Source organism: Symphodus melops (assembly GCF_947650265.1).
Source record: "Symphodus melops genome assembly, chromosome: 3".
Taxonomy (NCBI): Eukaryota; Metazoa; Chordata; class Actinopteri; order Labriformes; family Labridae; genus Symphodus; species Symphodus melops.
Genome location: NC_136693.1, coordinates 9,179,868 through 9,199,926, shown reverse-complemented (window position 1 = coordinate 9,199,926; position 20,059 = coordinate 9,179,868). Strand labels below are relative to the sequence as shown.

The following is a 20,059-nucleotide window of genomic DNA, read 5'->3' as shown; positions in this document are numbered from 1 at the left end:
TAATACAAGGTGAGTGTGACTTTACATTGTGTGTCTACGTGTGTGTGTGTGTGTGCTTACCGGCAATATCTCTTTCAGGCCACAGCGCACAAATTCATTTCTGATGTGCAGCCTGAAGTCCAACTCATCAGGAGACGTTACAAGTGCATTGATGAGCTGCATGCATGCCACCTAAAACAGGGTTGGCGGAGAGGGTTGACAGAACAAAGAAACATAGAGAGAAAGAGAGAGAGAGAGAGAGAGAGAGAGAGAGAGAGAGAGAGAGAAGTGAGTGAGTGAGTGAGGATGGACTTCCTCTAGAAGTTGATGAAAAGCATGCCGGCATGCATTCTAAATGAGCTCTGTCCCTTGGAAGCAGAGGACCATAACTAATGCATGTCTATTTTCTTCAGTCACCAACTTGGGGGGTGGGCTGATTTTAATATTAATGCAACAACTGCAGACCCATACACACAAAACTAACTAACAGTCAATTTAAGGGCAAACTCGTTCTTTTGGAAGCTGTTTTTTTTTTTTTTTTTATTCCCCTCTGAGTTTGGTTTACTGCTCAGGGACCGCCGCATTCTGTGACTCTTCAACTCGGCAGGCAAACACAGACACAGAAATCTATTATTGATCAGTAAAGCGATCCACTCATGTGTGAAAAGAGGGTACAGCAATGCTAGAGTTCCAGGAGGATATTCAGATGTCGGTACAGTCCATTTCCAATTTGATTGCACGCTCTTTTCTCTTGCCTTGACACTCAAACTTTTAATTACTTTTCTTGAGAGAACCATTTAGATCATTCCACACAGGTAGTTAGCATAACAACGAGTCACCAAATCTGGGTTTGAGAAATGTTATTGGGACGTAATCGTTCTTGCTAATATCCTTCTTATGACTCTTTGATCATTTCTGGAATGGTTTCTTTCCTTCTCATCCTCTTTGCCTGCATAAACATGACTCTCTTTTTTTTTTTTTTTAACTCAAATCAACAGCAAGAGAGATGAAACCTGTAGAAGATAAACAAGTCAAATGGTGGGATTACTGCAATGCTGTTCATCATTTGAAGTTATTAAAACATCTCAAACAGATGACGTGTTTTTCAAGCCTGCGATTAGATTGCAGCTCATCGCAAAAAAAGTTCATAAATCACAAAAAGATGATCCACATTCAAGCCAGCCTTTTATTCAGAATAGTCTGTCGGCCTATTAGCGAGACATTAAGACACTGTTGAAGAAAAGAATCTGGGCTGCTTTGATTGTGGTTGGTCCCCTGTGTGTCTATTTACACTGAGAGGAAGTGGACCCTTTTCCTCAGCCAAAGGGTGCCAGGGGAGAGCGAGTATAAATGTAGTCCAGGAGGACGGAGAGACTCTGGCTGCACACCGCCACAGTCACGATAAGAGCTGCTAACTTTTTTAATAATGCAGAGGGTTCAAAGGAAACTGTGTTGCGCAGAAGTTGGAACAAAGCATCAATTAAACACAACTAAGGCCGATGAAACAGTTAGAAATGTGATGCCTGTATATCCCCAGAAGTGTTCTGTGCAACAAGAAATAATTGTTGTCATTTATAATAAAAAGAAAACTCGCTTGCTATGATTGTCCCTGCAGTTTTACAACTGTCAAACATGGCAACAGAGAACTGAATGCAAAATGCAACAGATAGTACTGGGGGGGGTTCTTTTAATTAAGTTAACCATTGGTCAATAGGAAAGAACCCGAGGAGCAAATGATAATACACATAGGATTTTCATATTGTGTGTGGTAGGTCTTGGATGAATGATCACTCTCTTCACATCCCTCAGCTACCAATTAAAAATGCAGACAACATATTTTCATCATGAGTTGCATTCATTCAAACCGAGCGATGTTGTCTCTGTTTAAAAGAGTCTGAACTATCTCAAGTGTCGGTGTCAGCGGGGAGATGAATATGCATCTGGACCATTTAGTCCACAAAGAGAGCTTCTGTTAATGGTCAGATGGTTCTCAATCTTCACAGAAGACATCGGATGGGTTTTTCCTCGAGTGGACTTTCAATACAGCTTCTTAATAGATATATTGCTAACAGTAACATTAGTCATGGTTTTAATGCAAACATCTCGGGAGGATAATTATTGAATTAGAACAATGAAGAACACCAGCCGATGATCCAAATAATAATCCTGGAAACAAGTTCTTGATAACCTGCAGATTTGAAGTTAAACGATCTGAACTAGAAACTTGACCAGCATCACTTCATGAATCCATGTTAGAATCAGTAAAACAGCAGAATACAATGTTTAGAGAAAACATAGTACTTCTTTTGGGAGCTGTGATAAATACAAGCAGTATGAAGGGGCGTCATGGCTCCTGTGTGGCTGCTTCTTGGATTTACAACCCTCAGCCAGTTTGGACAGAAATGAAGAGTATAAGTAAAAATAAAATACGTAATAAGATCAAAGGCAGAGTGAATAACGTGGAGGTGATTAACAAACCCTCAGAACAGGTGGTCGGGATCTGTCAAAATGGCCTTCCCAGAGGCTTTTTTCCATTTCATTTCAGAGAATTCGGAGGGAAATAACACGGTGTCAGCGGCTGTACTTACCTGTAATTGAACCGAGCGAACTCGTAGTCCCTGCACAATGGGACTGAACCTCTCGATGGCTCGCCACTCCCCTGCTGTGGTGATGGCTTCAAGGACCTTTTCCAAACTAAATGAGAACATGAAATGCATGAGTGACAATTGGAGGAAGAAATGAGGAAATACATTCATTTGAAGGGGATTTTGAACATGAGGCCTCTCCTATTTTACTGCATCAGGGCTTCTTATTCTCCTCAATTTCACCAAAATGGATGGGCTTTTCCTGGGGATTGCATCACCTTCACTAGAAGAAATGACTTCATGATATCAATCCCATTTTTTAAGACATTTTTAAAAATGCCTTTCATACTCAAAGCCTGGACTTCAAAATGCAAACGGATTGTGTTCCTCACATGTTCTCTCTCTCACCTGTTATAAAATACCACTCGACACTCACTTGAAATGTCTGAACCCGTTTCCCTGCCGATACCTCTCGTAAAACAATCCGAATACCTTACCTACTTAAAGGCACGACTCGCTACGACACAGCCTCACTTCAAAACACGCTAGCTCCCATATTGAGCCTGAAAATGGCTCCCACAATTGGCTAGATCCCATCACAGTTTTTCAGAGGAAATGTGACAGGCCAGCTTTTCGCAAATGGCCGTTTAATGTTTTAAGCTGACCACCAAAAGCCCTAAACTGCACCTGTGCTTTTCAATAATAAACAACAACAAGTAAATAAAGTTAGCAACTGGAGTATAATTGAATTTACAGCCCGAGCTGAGGGAGATTCTAAATTGCGTTAACTCAACATTGGACAAAAGAGGAGCAGTAACACAGATATTTTGACAGAATGACTGCAGGCAGAACGTACGTGTTCTCTTCGCCCACAATGCAGATGGCTGAAAGCAGCTTTACCACGTCAGTCATCATGGCAGACTGGCTGGGATCAATGGCTCTTGCCAGTAAGGCAAGACTTTTCTCCTCCCCCAGGATTCGATCCAAGCCATACTGCGGGGAAACACGAAGACAAAGCATGATTACCCAGATTCTCTGTAATTCTGCCCATTCAGAATAACATGCATACCATTTCATGTGAATCTGCAAAGCAAAGTCTTGTGAAAAACAACCCCCCCCCCCCCCCCGCCACCCCCCAGATTAATTTATATTCAACTCAAAAGTGAGTGAAAGGTACAGTAGCAGAATGTTCTATAATACTATAGAGAAATCATAAGGCAAGGTAAACTGACTTTAAAGAAGTGATTTGTTTTACTCCTCCATGTCCACACAAATAACTGCAAAAACACCATTGTTATATAAAACAATATTTTATGTGTCAATGTCAATAGAAACCTCGTAAGTACAATGAAGAAAAGTTTATGTGCAGTACTCAGAACTGCAATTATTCCTGAACAATGACAGTTCACTCAGGGACATGTATTGCTTGTGGCACGTGTAAAACAAGTCAATTCATTGATGTCCTATTGTTAGAAAATTACATTTCATTCAAATTAAAACATTAACATGAAGACATCCTTTGTGCACCAAAGAAAGGAGCTCTAATGTGACCAAGGAAGGCTGTTCCCCCCCCCCTGTTTTTTCAGCTTTTCTTGAGAGATTCTGAGAAACAATTTCAGGCACACTTTTGTCGACCTGGAACAAATACCAACCATCACTGAGAGCACTAACAGCTTGTTTTTCTCTTTGTCTGAATAATGTAGGCTATGTGCATTTGAAGAGGGAGACGGTTAACAAAGTGTTTTAACATACAGATTATGTTCTTGTGTCTCAACAAGTGTGTGAACATCGTTGCTAAATGCATGCTTTTCTTTGAATACAAGGTGTGAAGACGCCTGAAGTCTTTCTTTCCTTCAACCATTTCCTTTACAAACAGACTTCATGAAGAGGGAGAGGAATTTCAAGGTTCATGAAGAGAGAAAGGCTCTGAAGAGGTCAAAATGCTCCAGGTTTGCTTGTCGTAAGAAGATCGACTTTATTAAAAAGTTACGTGTTTTCGGCTTGTGGCCTTCATCGGGGTCAGGGTTGCGTTAACTTACTTACTTAAGAACAAACTCAACAACCAATTAAAGGATGGGCTGTTTGTCCACGCCGCACCTTTAAAGCAGGTTGGACAAATTATAATTTATTACCAGAAATGAAAATCTCATAGTTTGACATAAAAGCTTGGCCCTCAAGTTATCAGACATGCAAGTCAAAATGCTTTAAAAATCTCAACTGTATCAAGGAAAAACTTTTAGCAAAGTTTCAGTGTGTGCTACATTTTTGTATGACATTTTCAAAACCATTGGTGAGAGACAATAGAACATTTGAAACTGTGTGACTTGATGCAAGAAGGCAGAAGAGACAAAAAAAAAAAGGCTGCTATGACAGCTGGCAGAGAACACCTGTCTTCTTGGCATTGTGGGTACATCCCATCCCAAGATGCCTCTCTAGCCAGGGAAAGGTCTGGGCTGACAGAGAGGCCTACGGGTAAATGCTGGCGTCTGGCGCCTGTCGAGACGCAGGATTACATGAGACCTTACAGCACACTTTGTGCCAGAGTGGCTGTATATCTGTCTCCGCTGGGTTTTAGCTCCATGTGGCAAGATCCTTTTCTTTCCTCTGTCTCTACGGTAAGCTAACAGCACACAAAGAGGGAAGCCGAGGCATTGTGGAAGAAAACAAATTTAACATCACATTTTTATAGTGAAAATTCCTTCGGCCTTGGCAAATGACCAAACTTCAATATTACGATGAACCTTAGGTAGAATCATTTCCTCCCACAGTAATCACGGGGGTATGGTTTTGCTTAATGTAATACTTACTTTTGTAAGAAGGCAAACTGAGACGAAATAATCAAGTTTAAGGAAGAACTAAACTTACACACTGACTGACAGTGATTCCTCAGATTGTCAGCTGACAGCTTTTCAGAGGGAAATGTATTTACTAAGAGACATAACGACTGAAATGTGGTGTGTGAGAGACGCGACGCGAAGAAAAGACACAGAGAACTAAAATCTGTAATTTACCGTGTCCTGAGCACGTTTATCGCTTTATGTCTGAAGAGCCACGAAGCTGGGAACAAGCCACTGTTCTGTAATTTGGACCGATTGTTTTATTTTTTTTTTAATACATTATTTTACACTGTCCTCTAGGGGCAGTACCATCCACAACCTCTAGAGGGGAAGATTTTTAGTCCCTAAATCAGGAAAAGTTTCTAACAGAGTGTTGCAGATTGCATCAGGAGATTAGTATAACTCCACTCAATGTGCTCCATATTGTTGTGATGTTGCTATTCTCCTTCACTGGTGATAAGCCCCTTCTAATTGAAACCCCAAATGTCTAATTTGGTAATTGAATGAAAACACCAGATGTCGATGTGGATGAGATTATAATTAACCTTGGAGAGCTGACACAACATGAAATGCAGGACGTTGTTTCATATATACTCCCCCCCCCCCCCCCGTGTTAAGAGGACAACTGGCATGTGCATTTTTGGATGGATTTTCTAAAGCTATTCACATGAGAAGAGTTCAACACTGACGCAGTGGGGCTGGGCACTCTCCAACATATCTGTCCCTTTATTGTCCCTTTGTCCCTGTCAACGTCTGTGACAGCCACACCATGAAATCTCAAAACAAAGATCAACTTGGCAGTCAAGCCAAGAGACACACTTTACTCTGAGGATTGTGAGTCTTTTATTGTTGTTTAAACTGAGTGATTGATTGAAATCCGTATCTCCTTTCACTTGTAAAGAATGACACGCCTTGTTGAGGTGGAATAAAATGAGAGATATGAGGTTCGACAAAAATGATGCGTCATAAAGCAAACAAGACAACACCGAAGAAAAAAAATGTCAGTTCTCATTACCTTATTGTTCATGAAGGCTTTGAGACACTGGACGACTTTATGTTGGTTCTTTTTGTCAATCTTCTCTTGCCTGGGGACACGAGAGAGTGATGAGAAGCAGTTCATCTCACACATACAACACTAAAATTACAACTGGTTAACACAGTGTCTGAAAACTTTTTGTTTGTTTTGTGTGTGTGTGTGTGTGTTAGTCTTGATTGTATGAATGCATAATTTGAAAATGAATACATAAATGCACATGCTTACTGTTTCTTGAACAGCAACCTTTCCAGAATGTCCAGCAGCAATCCAAGACCTTCATGCCCGAAGCTCTGTACCCAACTGCAACAAAACACAAGAAATCAATATCCCAACAGAGGACGACTGACAGCACTTCCATACTCATCAGGTATTGTGTGCAGACAGAAAGAAAAAAAAAACACATGTAGAATTCAGTACTTCAGTATGCAACAGGAGACAGGCTGCAGTAGGAAACAATGGAAAAATTTCATTCTGAATTTCTGCTTGACCTGCAGTACATGAAAGTACTTAGGGAGCGCCACTACAGTATAACATCACATATTTCTACACATGATGTTGATTTAAATACAAACACTCTGAAGAACTCAAATCTGTTGACATTACAAAAAGCTGATAAAACACAAAATATACTTTATTCATTATTTCAGAGTGAGGTGGCTCCCAGTTACGTCTTAGGTGAACTTCAGATGATTAATAGAAAGAAGTCATTGACTTCTTCACAGAATCAGACTAAACTAAGATACATGTTTGATTAACTGCGACTAGCTTTGACATGAAGTATCAAGAAATCTGGAATAAGCTTTGATGGATCGACTATTATTATGTCTTTATTAAAGTCCAACTTTCTGCCGTTTAAGATGATAATCATCAGTTCGGATTCGTTTCAGTCAAAGTCCTTCTGAACCAAGCCATGTGTCGTTCTTTCCACAACTCTTGCAGCTTTCTCCATTTAATCGGTATTTTCCATCTTGTTTACAAGAGACCAAATGAGACCAATCCTCAACACAGCCAGTGAAATGTAAATTCAAGTCTGTCCCTGAAAGTGACTGGACAGATAAAAAAAAGAGAACACGTTGTCTCTCATAAAGGCAGCACTTGGCTCAATCTGTAAAGACTTCCAAAAGTTTCAGACTGAAAACATCAGAGGGCTTCAGAGACGCACGTGTACAGTCCACTCAGTGAAAACGATGCAGAAAAGCTCAAGTGAACAAAAAAAAAAAAACTTGTTAAAGGTCTTGATACACTGCCATTGATCTTCTGAGGGGAGAAACAAACACGAGAGAAACAAAAAAGCAATCACAATGCAGAAGGAGGAGCTTGAGGGCAGGGGGGACACAATTTGATTGTTATTGAAGTTATATTTTTATGAAGCAAGTGACATTTTTCAGCGAAGGAGGAGGTGAAGCGAGTTCACGCGGCTTCGGCAGATCCGTTACAGACGGATCGAAATGTTCCTGCTGCTCTTTGTTTGAAAGCTAATTTTCTGACTTTAAAGAAAAGGGGCTTTTGATGGATAACTGGGTGTTTCTCCTGGGACGAGCACATTATATAGATTTATTTTACATTATTCAGGCACAATTCTGTTAATAAAGTGAAAAAAAAAAGACATCACACCAATTAAGTTATTCCCACTCTGAATTTCTGGATTGAAATCTCAAATAATGGTGCAGGGAAAGTGATTAGTGTCTGCACTCCGTGTACGGAGGCGATAGTCCTCGACATGCCCTGACACACAGAGGAGATCATCGGCCGTTGGTCTGACTCAAGCTTCTTGCGGTCGTAACGGTGCGCACTGTAAAATAAAAACAATCCACAAGAAATGTCTATTTTCTGTTAACACTTATTTACATCTTAATAAGTAGGCTTTTACTTATTTCAGGTGATTTTGAGTTAATAAAAAACGTGAACAAATATGGCTTCACAGCTGGAGGGAGTCATATTTTGTGGGAGAACTTTTCAAACGATGCAGAAATAGAGCATTTATTTAAGAACACTGAAGACTTTCTTTTTTGTTTCCTCTACTGGATAACAATCATTGTTAACCCTGCATTTAACTCGGATGAAGGAACAAGCCTGTGTGTGTGTGTGTAACAGAGGTGTATAGCATTACAGACGCAACGTGCTCTATAGAACACAGGCTTCTGTGATCTGATCAAAACAGGGTGACAATCAGGATGAAAACAGTGTTACTTTTCCTTGTTACTGACAAACCCTATACTCGAGATCCAAGGTTTTCACCCACGAGTGACAGTAGGGAACGAGACAAAGAGCAGCGACGACTTGAAAAGAACAGAGGAGTTCTTCCATGTTTAGGCAAAAGCCTTTCGGTGAGAGAGGAAAAGACAGCAAGAGTGAAATGTGAGAAAGCGTATTTTCCCTCCTGATTGGAACTGAAAAACTCTTCTATGAACATTAGCATTCAGTGTTTGTACACTTCTCATCAACAAACTGCGTGCCTCTCAGCATCAAGTCGACAGAAATTCTCAGGGTGACAACATGAAATGGGATGCTGTTATCTGAATTTAATTTCTTGAATGGTCGCATGTGGAAGTGGGGAGATGACGGGAGCTCATTTATCTATTGCCATGGAAAAGAAAAGAGTGACATGCTCTGTATTTGGCGGGTGGAGTGGACACCTCTAACAAACAGTAGATGTTTAATTTTCTGGTTTTTGAACTTACTAGCACACTTGGCAGACTTTGATAGCCGACTGATGACGGGTGATTTTCAAATCAACCTTTTTGGAAAACATAAATAAAATAGTTGTTCTAGTCATGATTTCAGTGTCCTTGCTTTGGTTGACTCAATCTATGCGTACTGGTAGCGGTTTCAAAAAGGTACAGCAGCAACTCTGAATGTGCATGGAATACATTTGGAGGGAAGTTTCTTAATTTAGATTGAGAATTCACCAAAGGACCACTGCAGACTGTTAGCTTCAGTCAGCTAACTTAGCATGTAAAGCTTGGTGTGTTACTATGCCTGCACTTTCAGTACGCTGAATTTACTCCTTCTTTGTTTAGAAGTCTAGATTACCTCTTGTTGATCCGTCTTATACAAACAAGCTCATACTGGAAGGTAGCATTTTGCTTTCTGAACTATACCATGTGAGTTATATTTTTAACTCCTATATTTAATTAATGTAAACTTGCTCATAGCTGCTTTTTTAAAAAAAAAAATGTTATTGATGTTGTTTATATGACCTGTTTTACTGTTTTTTGGGGCTGCTGTAACACCCGAATTTCCCCCATTGGGGGATCAATAAAATATGACAATGCAAGCCATCTTGGAGGGGACATCCCTTTTTATGAATTCCAGCCTCCAATTGTGTAAATTGTTTAAAAAACCTTCCATAATCTGTGCTCTGTAATGTAAAAATAACAAGTTACATGTATTCATCGGCTCCAATATTAACCATCAATCAAAGTATAAACTGTACTGAATTACAGACGGTGATTTAAGCACATGCAATAAAAGTGGATTTCATTTTATTGTTGATTCTCTCTAGATGTGACATTTCTAGAAAATGTCACATTTCAAAAAGCAGGACAGAAAGTTGAAGAAGGAGCGTAGGATGATTGCATGCTAGTTTCTCGTCATCGGCAGACAAAGCACTGAGCCCAAAAAAAAAAAAAGCATCATTTGATCTATAGCAGGAATTATTGTACAAGAAGCCAACAGGGCTGCTCTGTCAGTCAAGGTCTGCTGCAACAAATTTGACAGACATGTGCTATGAAACACGAGGGAAGGGTGGAAGCGGATACTAGTGACATGTGTCAGCTTTGAAATGCCTCTAATACAGGACGGGGCAAAAGCAGACATCTCAGAGACCAGAGAGAGACAATCTAATGGCTTTCCATAACAGCTCGAGCAAAGTCTCATCTCCAGAGCAAGAACAATCAGGCTGAGGCAAGAATGTATCAGAGGGGTGTGTCTTAGTGTCATAGTTGAAGGTCAGGGAGTGGGAGAGGATCTCGTCTGTTGTCTTATCTCACACCTTATTCTTCCGTATTCAGCTGAAATTCTTTTCTTTGAATTGGGGAGGATTTTACAGATATTGCACAGCCAGAGCCTGCACTCACAACGTGCACTGCAGCAAACTTAAAACATGCTGGATTTTACTTCCAGTTTTTTCCAGCAGTCTCAAGACTAAAGCCCAAGGAATGTAATTCTGCTAAATGTGGCTTATCCTTTAAAAAGCTCACTCCAGTTAACAACAGATTTCTCAACAGCACAGCAGTTGTGTCAGAAATCACAACACGGAACCTCAAATTAAAATTACCAGGGATCCATGATGGCCGACGAGGCCGATCGATTCTCATTCGATCTGGTATTTTGACCTCCCTCAGAGTGTACGTCAAACTGTTGAGGATCTGCAATAAATTCAGCCCGATTTGAAAACTCTCGGGGCTGATCAATAGAGGTCAAATCCTTAACGTGCCGGCCAACTTTCACATTTCCAGTGGAGGTACCCACAGCGTTGGGGGCATTTGTCCTTTAATAAATGCCCTGTCAGCTGTCTTTTATCCACGTCGTCCTCATGACTATGGTTACCAGGTGTTTTTTATTCAAGGGGATCTGAGGTGAAATTCACATAGTTTTCCTCCTTTTTCCCCCTTCACGTAGTTTGTATTTGACATGTTATCTGTCTGGCCTCTAAAGTAATTAGTATTTTAAATTCTGTTTGCTAATCTAGCCTGCTCTGGCAGCCCTTGGGTTTCATTAGTTCCAAACATCTGGCACCCCTCCCACTTCCCAAATGAGAAACTTCAATCATTCTCTCTGCCTGCATGTCCTCTGCATCAGCAGCAGTTGTTTTGCTAAAAAAAAAAATCATTTGAAAACATTTTCCACAGCTTTATGCTGAATGGTAGATAAACTTCTTCTTTATGGTTCTTTTTCTCGTCTGCCGCACACTCAAAAGGCTTTACAGGGTGTCAAAGCTCAATGATTTACACAACAACGTACAAAAGGGGATGACGGAGGCTCTTCACGTTCTCAGACTTATTGCAATTCCCAAACTAACACAGAAGGCAGAACATAAATATGGGGTTCAGTTTCTAGGACGAGGAGTGTCAGAGTCAGGCTTCAAAGCACCGATCTTTCAAAATTGGACAATCAGCTCGAGCTCCTGAGTCAATATGACAGGAGGAAGTCTTCTTCATTTGTATTTACATAAGAGCACAGGTTATTATATGAATCCTAACACATTGAGTAGAGTATAAAACACATTTAGTAGGACTCGATAGGGAAATTATCTGATGTCATTTTTCAGTCTCTCAAAATAACTGGGGTACTTTAAAGTTTACTTTCTGATACTGTATGCAGTCATTTAGTTCCTCAACGTGACCAGACGCATACTGTCACCACACCTCATCATCGAGAACAGAAACTGGATTGAAGGCTATCGTTTCAGAAAGACACCACGAACCACACTGAGGGAGATAGCATTAAAGAAATAAAAGGAAAACAAATTCATCATCCCAATCCCTGGGAAACAAAAACAGTCATAAATCAAAGAGAAAAATGAGGCTCCTTATCTGGCTAACTTCACAGCTAAGGTAGCTTGACTTCTAACAGAGTCTCAGGAGAGTGCCTCCAAGGTTTCCAGACAGTGCAGCACACCAAGGCGGATACCAACCACAAATAAATTAACTTCACAACGTTGTCCCGAGCAGCGCGAGTTAACCGACTATACTGTAAGAGGCTTCTCCAGGGACGGAGGGAAGGAGACTGAAGTCACAGAAATGTGGAACATGTGAAATAATAGACGGTCTTTTTATTCAGTTGGGATTAAGCGACATCACTGTGGCAGACTGCCATGAACAACAGCGCTTGTGAAAAAGCCACAGTTTCTACACTGTGTCTCAAAAGGAAGGTTTATTAAACCAGGAAGCATGATACTCGGGGTGTTTATATGCAGATTTGAGTTTGGAAGAGGGGTAACACTGTGCATAGCACTTCTTGTTTGACGAAAACATGTGCAGTGAAGACATCTTCCAGAATCATCCAAATAATAATGAGTAAACACTAAGAATTCAAAAACAATCAATAGCTACAATAACATTTAAAATGTCTTTATCATGTTTAAATTTCACATGGAACCTTTAAAATTTACTTTTTGCTTCTTAGTATAGCTGCACTGTCATTCATATACTGCTCTAATTCTGCTTGAATTAGAATACAATTCACATTTTCTGTGACTTCAAATATTAATGTTGGAATACTCCCCCTTTCTACCAGCAGCTCGACCCCACTCTAAATTACAACCTCAATGATATACAGTATTTACTGCTAAAATAAAAACCTCTGTGACAGTGTCAGTCGGAAATGATTATGTTTCTTCAGATAGAATTCATGAGGATGTTGCATTTGATGCGTTACAATTTACACATTTTTCATTTCCTAATCAAGTGACCACTTGAGTGTATGAGAAGATAAAAATGTCTAAAGTAGAACACAACATGAGCACTGATCACTTCAAGGAGTTGTGTATCTTTGTGTGCAATACTTGGGGAACTGATTTACGAGAGCCAGAGAATCATCCAAGGTTTATAAAATGCGGTGTTAAAAACAAAAAAGAAGAAGAAGAGGAGGGATGCTAAACTTCAGAGCTAAACTGAAAAACAATAAATCTGCACTCTCAAACCCGAGGGTCAGTTTTAATATAATATAAAAAAAAACAATTTCCACTCGTTTGTCAGATCCATTTATCAAATTCTTTAACACGATTACTTCCTGTAGCCTTGATGGTCCTGTGGGTTAGAACTGTGGTCTGTCTATTCAGAAGGGGGGAGGGAGAGAGAAAATAGCTGAGGTAAGTAGTGCATACAGGGGTCAGAGGCAAGTCAGAGGGTGAAACTATGGAGCTTCGGGAAGAAGAAAATTACTTCTAAGTCTGTCTGCATTGCCAGAAGAAACCTGATGAGGGAGCATATAATCCTATCAGCCTATACCTGCAGAATAAAAAAAAAACACCTGAAACTGGATGGAGGCTTAGAATCAGACATTTTGCAACAACAGTGCCAAGAAAGTGAAGGTGAGACGCATCCAAAAACAGTGTCAGACTAAGTACTTCACTGCTAAATCTGTCACAAAACTCAAGGTTGTGACGGTGGTACAAGATGATGTGCTGTGACGCGATTGCCGTTTCTTAACAAGAAATGTGTCATCATACACAAGCCATGACTTTCAGTCTCATAATGAGGACTTCAATAAAAGTGTGTTATTGTAGGACACATTTTCCTTGAGGATCAAACTGGTGATGATCCCAGTAACATCTCTAAGTAAGCACTGGAAGTACTACAGTTCATGGGACTGGTATAGCAGAGAGAATCACTCCCATGATTCCCCACCAGCCTCGATGTCATCTTTTATTGTTTCAATTGAGAGTCCCCTGCAGCGTATTTTACATACTGTGCATTTACGACAGCTAAACAATCCACATATTTACTTTATCTACACCTTTCCTGTATACAGCATATGTGTTTGAGCAGAATAAAACCGAGTCTGTGTTTTTGAATAACTCTAAGACAACCATTTAGTCACACAGCACCACCATTTCTAATACAATAATAATACAACTATTTAGAAAATAAAACATTCCAAATAGCCATTTAATTTTCTGCTTTCCTTGTTTTTATGAATATGTAACACTTGGTCAGTTAGTTCATAAGTTGTTTAATTGAATTATCCACAATAGTTATTTTGCATCATTTTTTTTCTTTTTTTTTTAATCAAATGAATAATTCTCATCAGTTGCACAAAAATCCACAAAAAGTGGCTCCTTCGTGGTTTAAAGCTCTTCAAACTGATCATCTCTTCATGGCCATCTTAAAAAGCCTTTCATGCTCAAGAGGTTCAACAAAAAACTGTTAGGCTAAATCCATGTTCCTATACTCCACCCATTCACCATCACTCATGCATTATAGTGTAAGTGGGTGGGAGAGAGCACTGGTGGGAGTGAGTGCTACTCAGTACTCACATGTGAACACCAAACTGTGAGCTGGGCTGAAAGAAACTTTTAGGAGCTATGAAAGTGCTGAAACCGTCTTTATCCAATGGGAGATTCCAGCTGCTTTAACATCAAACGTGTTATTCAATCACTGATGCTGCTTCAGTTAAGAGGCAAGGTGGGAGAGAAGTAAGACAGGTAGTTGTACAGTCCAGGTCCATTCTTTCAATAAAATTGTGATGAAATGATACCTCACAGGAACCATCATTGACCAAACTAAAGAGAAACAACGGCTAATGCAAAACCTATTTGTGTGAATATCTGTTAATGTCTTGAGCCATAAACGAACGAGTCTGTCTATGGTGTACGTTTTCCAGTTGATGCTTTCTGCTTTGAATGGAAATATGACGCAACATGGTGTGCAATCCAATTCTCTGTTGGAGCTTTGTGACAGTGGATAATCGGAGAATTTGCTCCTTGTGCATGTGTTAAAGAACAATGTTGCCCTTTTCAGTTCATTATGTGATCAGACTGGAGAGCAGCATTCTTTTAAAAAAACACACACACCTTATATGACTCATCGCCGAGTGCCAACAGAAACGATTAGGTATACACTACAAAGCAAGGTTCCAGAAGATGATGCAAGACCACTGTCATCCTCGATGAACTGAGACGGATGCATGCCAGATCTGTTTTACAAAAAGAAGGGAATTGTGTGGGAGTGTAAAGAGAGAGCTTTGTTATCAGGATCCATACAGATTTTAACAATAACTTTCCATAACACTGGAGCTAAATAGTTTAGGACCATTACACTCTGCCATGAGATACCAAAATGAAGCATCATTGAAATTAACCAAAATAAGTTTCTTTATTTTTATCTTGAGCAATGTTGTTTGATTTAAAAGTAATTACATCTTTAATCAACAGATACTCCTTAGTATGTAAAGGTAATAGTACAGTAGTAGCACATGACACATGTTGCATCAGCAAAGCATTTGCAGCAGCACTATCAGGTAGAAACTAATTATCTTCCGGAGTGTATCTACCAGAAAAGAGCCGATCCTATATGAACCTGTGGAAATAATAACAGTTTATATTTCCCATCTCTAAAAGCATCTCATAAATCATACTTTCAATCTCTAAAAGACTCATTCTTTTCTAGTGTGGAGAATGTAGTGATGAAGGTCAGCTTGCTCGCAGCTTCTGATTTCTGAGCGTTTTCATCCACAGAGTTCTCCAGGGCATAAATGTCAGCCTCCGTCCTAGCCTTCTGCTATTTCAAATTATACAGCTCATCTGTGAAGGCCTTTCTCTACAGGTCAACAACTTGCTGTTCTTGCTTTCTCGTCCCATCATCCAGGTAGCAACGGTTCCTGAAGTCTGCGGGAAAAATGGAGTAGCTTTTTGGTGATGCCTACCCTGGTCTTGCCCCCCAACAGACCTGACATAGTCAACAAGGAGTCCCTGAGCTTCTCGGCTTTCTTCAGTCTTTACTTCTATTCGAGAAAAATCCTCCTACCAACTGGCATGTCCATGAGAATCATCACCATGGCTCCCACTCTGGAAATTTTTATTTGGCTAGCTTTGTCACATTCTCTGAATTTGCCCTTTGAAGAAGCCAATTAACAAAACTCCCTGAACCCGAGAATGATTACACACTGCCCTATTTTAATGTTTGGCTTGGAAAAAAATATGTGCAAAATTTTTAATTAGAGGCAATCATAGCGAATACTCAGCCAAGGATCTGTGATTGAAGCACTGCACGCTTCTCACTAAATAAAGTTGACTTGACTAATGGGTGATGCACTTGCTTCTTTTTTTAGCAAACATCTCAAGTAGTGTGATCAAGAGTATGTTGCAGACAATCTTCATCTTCAGTGTCTAGCTCTCTGAAATGTTTTGACATTTTGTGGATGACCTGAGTTGGATAAATAGTGCACCTTTAAAGGTGGCTTCAGCTGGAAGAATAGTACCCAAACATCGTTAATCCATAGGTATCTGCAGAACTAAAGCATATGCAATACTGCATCCAGCTGCTTTCATCCATGGAGTATTTCAATACGTCTTTCAGTACAGCAGACCTGAATTCAAATAATCCAACCCTGAGATCAAGTTCTTCTCATTTTCCAAATGGCCTTGTTGCCCTTTATACTCTTCTGCCTGTTTATCTTTTTTGGCCTTCTGTAGTGTGTTGGACTTTCTTTCGATAAAATGCCTCACTGTTCTGTATATATTCTGTATGAGCACTGCAGTGAGAATCTGTCTGCCATCTGGCTTCAGGGGAAAAAGACTTGAAACAGCTGGCTCGTATATAGCAACACTACCTGTGCTCGAACTACAGCAGTTAACAAACTTAAGTGCTTACACTTCCAGCGCTAAAGGGATTTTCAATAACAAAGAGGATTTACTGTTGAGACTCTTAACAATAAAAGCTTTCCGCATACCATCTTAATTGAATAAAATATGGTGTATGTTATTGTGAAACCTATTTATTTATTTTATCCATGTGTCTGGGCTTGACAATGAATTCTAATTTCCATAATTTGCAGGGGTGAATTGTTTTCTGCCTAAGCTTACAGTTATCATATATGTTAGTGTGTCTGTGTGTGACATAGAGGGAAAGAAAACCAGTGAAGACTTTATGCAACGCTTAGGTTTTTCTGTTGTCTTAAATGGTTCTGGCACAATGTGTGCTAATCTGAAACAAATTTGCTTATCCCCAACCTTAGCCAGAGAGCCCAAAGCGGCAATCAAAGTCTAAGCGAGGACGACAACCAGGACGAGACTGCCAGGGATCTGCCTGTCAATGGGGCTTAGAAAGAACCCCAGGAATACCCCCCTCCCCCTCCCTCCCTTCTCTCAGATTCAAATTCACTGTGTGTTGGCAAAACATGCTGTGATTCAAAATTTTGGAAATGAAATTTGCCATCCAAAAAGACGATTGATTACTCAGGACTCATGCATACAACTACCAAGAACAACAGCATGTGGCTATGAAATGTTTATCAGGAATACATCTGGGATTTTGAAGAAAAGTATATATATATATATATGACTAACGCATTCACTACTTTTCAAAAGGTATTGATAATCGACAAAGATGGAATTGTTTGAGAATCGTTTTTTTTTTTTAAAAAGAAAAAGAAAAAGAAAATTCAATTTCCTCCGAGGTCGTTTGACCTTTTGTATAATATGAAAGCGTTCAGTACGGCTACCAGGTTTATACCATAAACACGCTTGTGAATTGCGGTTCAATGCAATGTGTTTCTCTCTACTGGCTTTGGTTGTGTGTGGCTGTGGATTCATGAGCTGAAATATGAACCACCACCCCCACCCAGGTTAATAGCCAATCACTATGAGCCGGGGGAAGCTGACAGCATTCATGGCTTTAAAACTGATCGGGGAGCTAAGTTACTTTACAAAGAGACATTAAGAATGTTACATTTAAATCACATTATCATCAGATCTTATTGGGCATTTGAGAATGTCATTTTATCTCAGGAACACCCTTAACTGAAAAAGCATAACACCTCACCGACAGACAGATCAAAAGTGCCACATTTGAGACTTTAAAAAGGCAGTGCTTATTACTGAGCTCCAGCATTTGATTTTATTACGGTCAATCAAAGTTCATGATAATGTTCGCACCCCTCATTATGTTTTCATTTAAACTACTTGCCTGTGTAGAACCGTGGGGAAGTTTAATGGGTTATAGTAGTATCCAGAGTTCTGGAAGATCTGTTCATTTATTCTCACACACAACTCAAGTAGCGGACAGCTGGAGCCCCTCTGAGGCTTAAACAGAACATTTCATTCAATGATCTGGACAAATCATGCAGATCTGTGTTGAAATGTACGAAACGTTAACTGCAAAATATAAACACAACCAAAGACTTTTAGAAAAAAATAAATAAATAAAAAAATCCAAAGAAAGAAGACCAAGAGAATCACAAACTCACCGTTTTGTCTGCTGAAGCAAAATGTGAAATTAAACTGTGTGTAGGTTGATCCGTTTGAAACACTCTGCGTCTCGCTCTATTCTGAGTAGACTCAATATTATCAAAGTTTATGATAATAGCATTTATTAACCCTCTCACTGTATAATATTAAAGCCATGTCACCGGAAAGCTTAAAATGATTCTTATTTATGATATGAATGAAGGAGCTTGTTATGTAAAGAACAGGCCATCTAGTGTGCAGCTAAAATGAATCATTCAAATAGATAACCACTGTCAGAATTGTGTTGTGTACCTGACTGGGTTGCTGGTTAGGGACACTCGCAAAGAGTCTAGACAGGCAACCAGGCGTTCGTCCATCACCCCGCACTTCAGCTCTCCCAGGAATTCCTGGGGAGATATTTGATGGCTGCTTCTCAAGTTACCCTGGAAAGAAGAGAAGAAGAAAACATTGTCAGGGGAAAAAAAGTGATCAAAATAAAATCAGATACTGAAGAAGAAGTTTGCTCACTAAAAGAAGGAAAGTACTGTTTCTCCGTCGGTGCACTTTTCCCTTCGCTCTAATTTGTTTTCTTCATTAGAGGTGCAGCATTCTGTTCAATTCACTCAAAGAGCACTTTGTAAAGATAACAAAGTGCTGCCAAAGGAGAAGAAAAAAAGAAGAAAAAAAAGACGAAACCTTTCCAAGAATGTCTCCTTTGAACCCGTTTCCCCCTCACATTCCAAACGGAAACTCACAGCATCTTAACAATACAGTAAGTAAAAAAACAAGGCGGATAATATATGTTTTAAAATACAAAAAGAAAAACACAAAGATCAGTGAGTCTATGATGGGATGTATATTGTATCAGGCAGAAGAAGAAACTGTTTTTTTTGGGGGGGGGTTTCAGTTCATTAGATTAGATGCAAACTTCACATTGCTTTACATTTGAAGAAGAGGATGTTGATGTTGATTGAGTTCATCAATTGTAACTCAAGTACAATACAGTATATGAATACATACTAGAGGCCAGCATGTCATATAGATGCTGTATGAGTTCAAACTGCCTAAGCTTTTTTTAAACTTTAGTTTAAAGGCAGTGAAGAGGAAAAACTCTCGTCAATACTTGGACTGTGCGCCTTCATTCATCCACTGACAAATGAGATCAATGGCTGCTAATAAAGCAAGCCCAGACTTTTAATGGCATCTGTTCTCTTAATTTGAGAGGGGCGTGGACTAAACAGTAGCTTGTGTATTTTTAATCAGAAATGTGATTCCCATAGATCGTGTCCGAGTGTCATTGGATTTGAATAATTAAGGGAGATAGGCTTTTGTGCCTCATGTGGAAATATTCACCGAGTCTTTCTGATCGTTTCCCATGTCGAGTTAATAATTCAGAGAAACATGACCTCAGTATTTCATTCAGTGTCCTGTGTGTTTAATTTGTTCAGGTGGATGATGAAAGGAAGGAAATGATCTGGCTCTATTGAAGAATACAGACATAACACAGCCAGGTAACAAGCAACACACCTACCTGCAGGCAAAGCACCCTCTGAGAGGGAATGAGAGCTGACACTCTGATTGGTTAGATTTAAGTCGCACCCAAAACACACCTTCAGTATAATTAACAGACTTAATTGGCTCTGAGCCCAGAATGTTCACTGCATAAATATCCAACACAGACAGACACGCCACAAATAGTTCTGCACAACGAGTTTTAGACAACACACTACAC

General features: G+C 39.7%; 1 protein-coding gene across 4 annotated transcripts in view; it reads right to left on the bottom strand.

Moving 5' to 3' along the window:
- LOC306821186 (protein diaphanous homolog 3-like) overlaps positions 1 to 20,059 on the bottom strand; it is a 162,943-nt gene that overhangs the window by 117,737 nt on the left and 25,147 nt on the right. For all 4 annotated transcript variants that reach the window (XM_079339458.1, XM_079339459.1, XM_079339457.1 and 1 more), the window contains 6 exons: positions 18,640 to 18,770; positions 6,663 to 6,737; positions 6,417 to 6,486; positions 3,421 to 3,557; positions 2,568 to 2,673; positions 61 to 171 (listed from right to left, as the gene is read on the bottom strand). In XM_079339458.1, the coding sequence (XP_079195584.1) occupies positions 61 to 171; positions 2,568 to 2,673; positions 3,421 to 3,557; positions 6,417 to 6,486; positions 6,663 to 6,737; positions 18,640 to 18,770 (630 nt within the window). The remainder of the gene's footprint in view (positions 1 to 60; positions 172 to 2,567; positions 2,674 to 3,420; positions 3,558 to 6,416; positions 6,487 to 6,662; positions 6,738 to 18,639; positions 18,771 to 20,059) is intronic.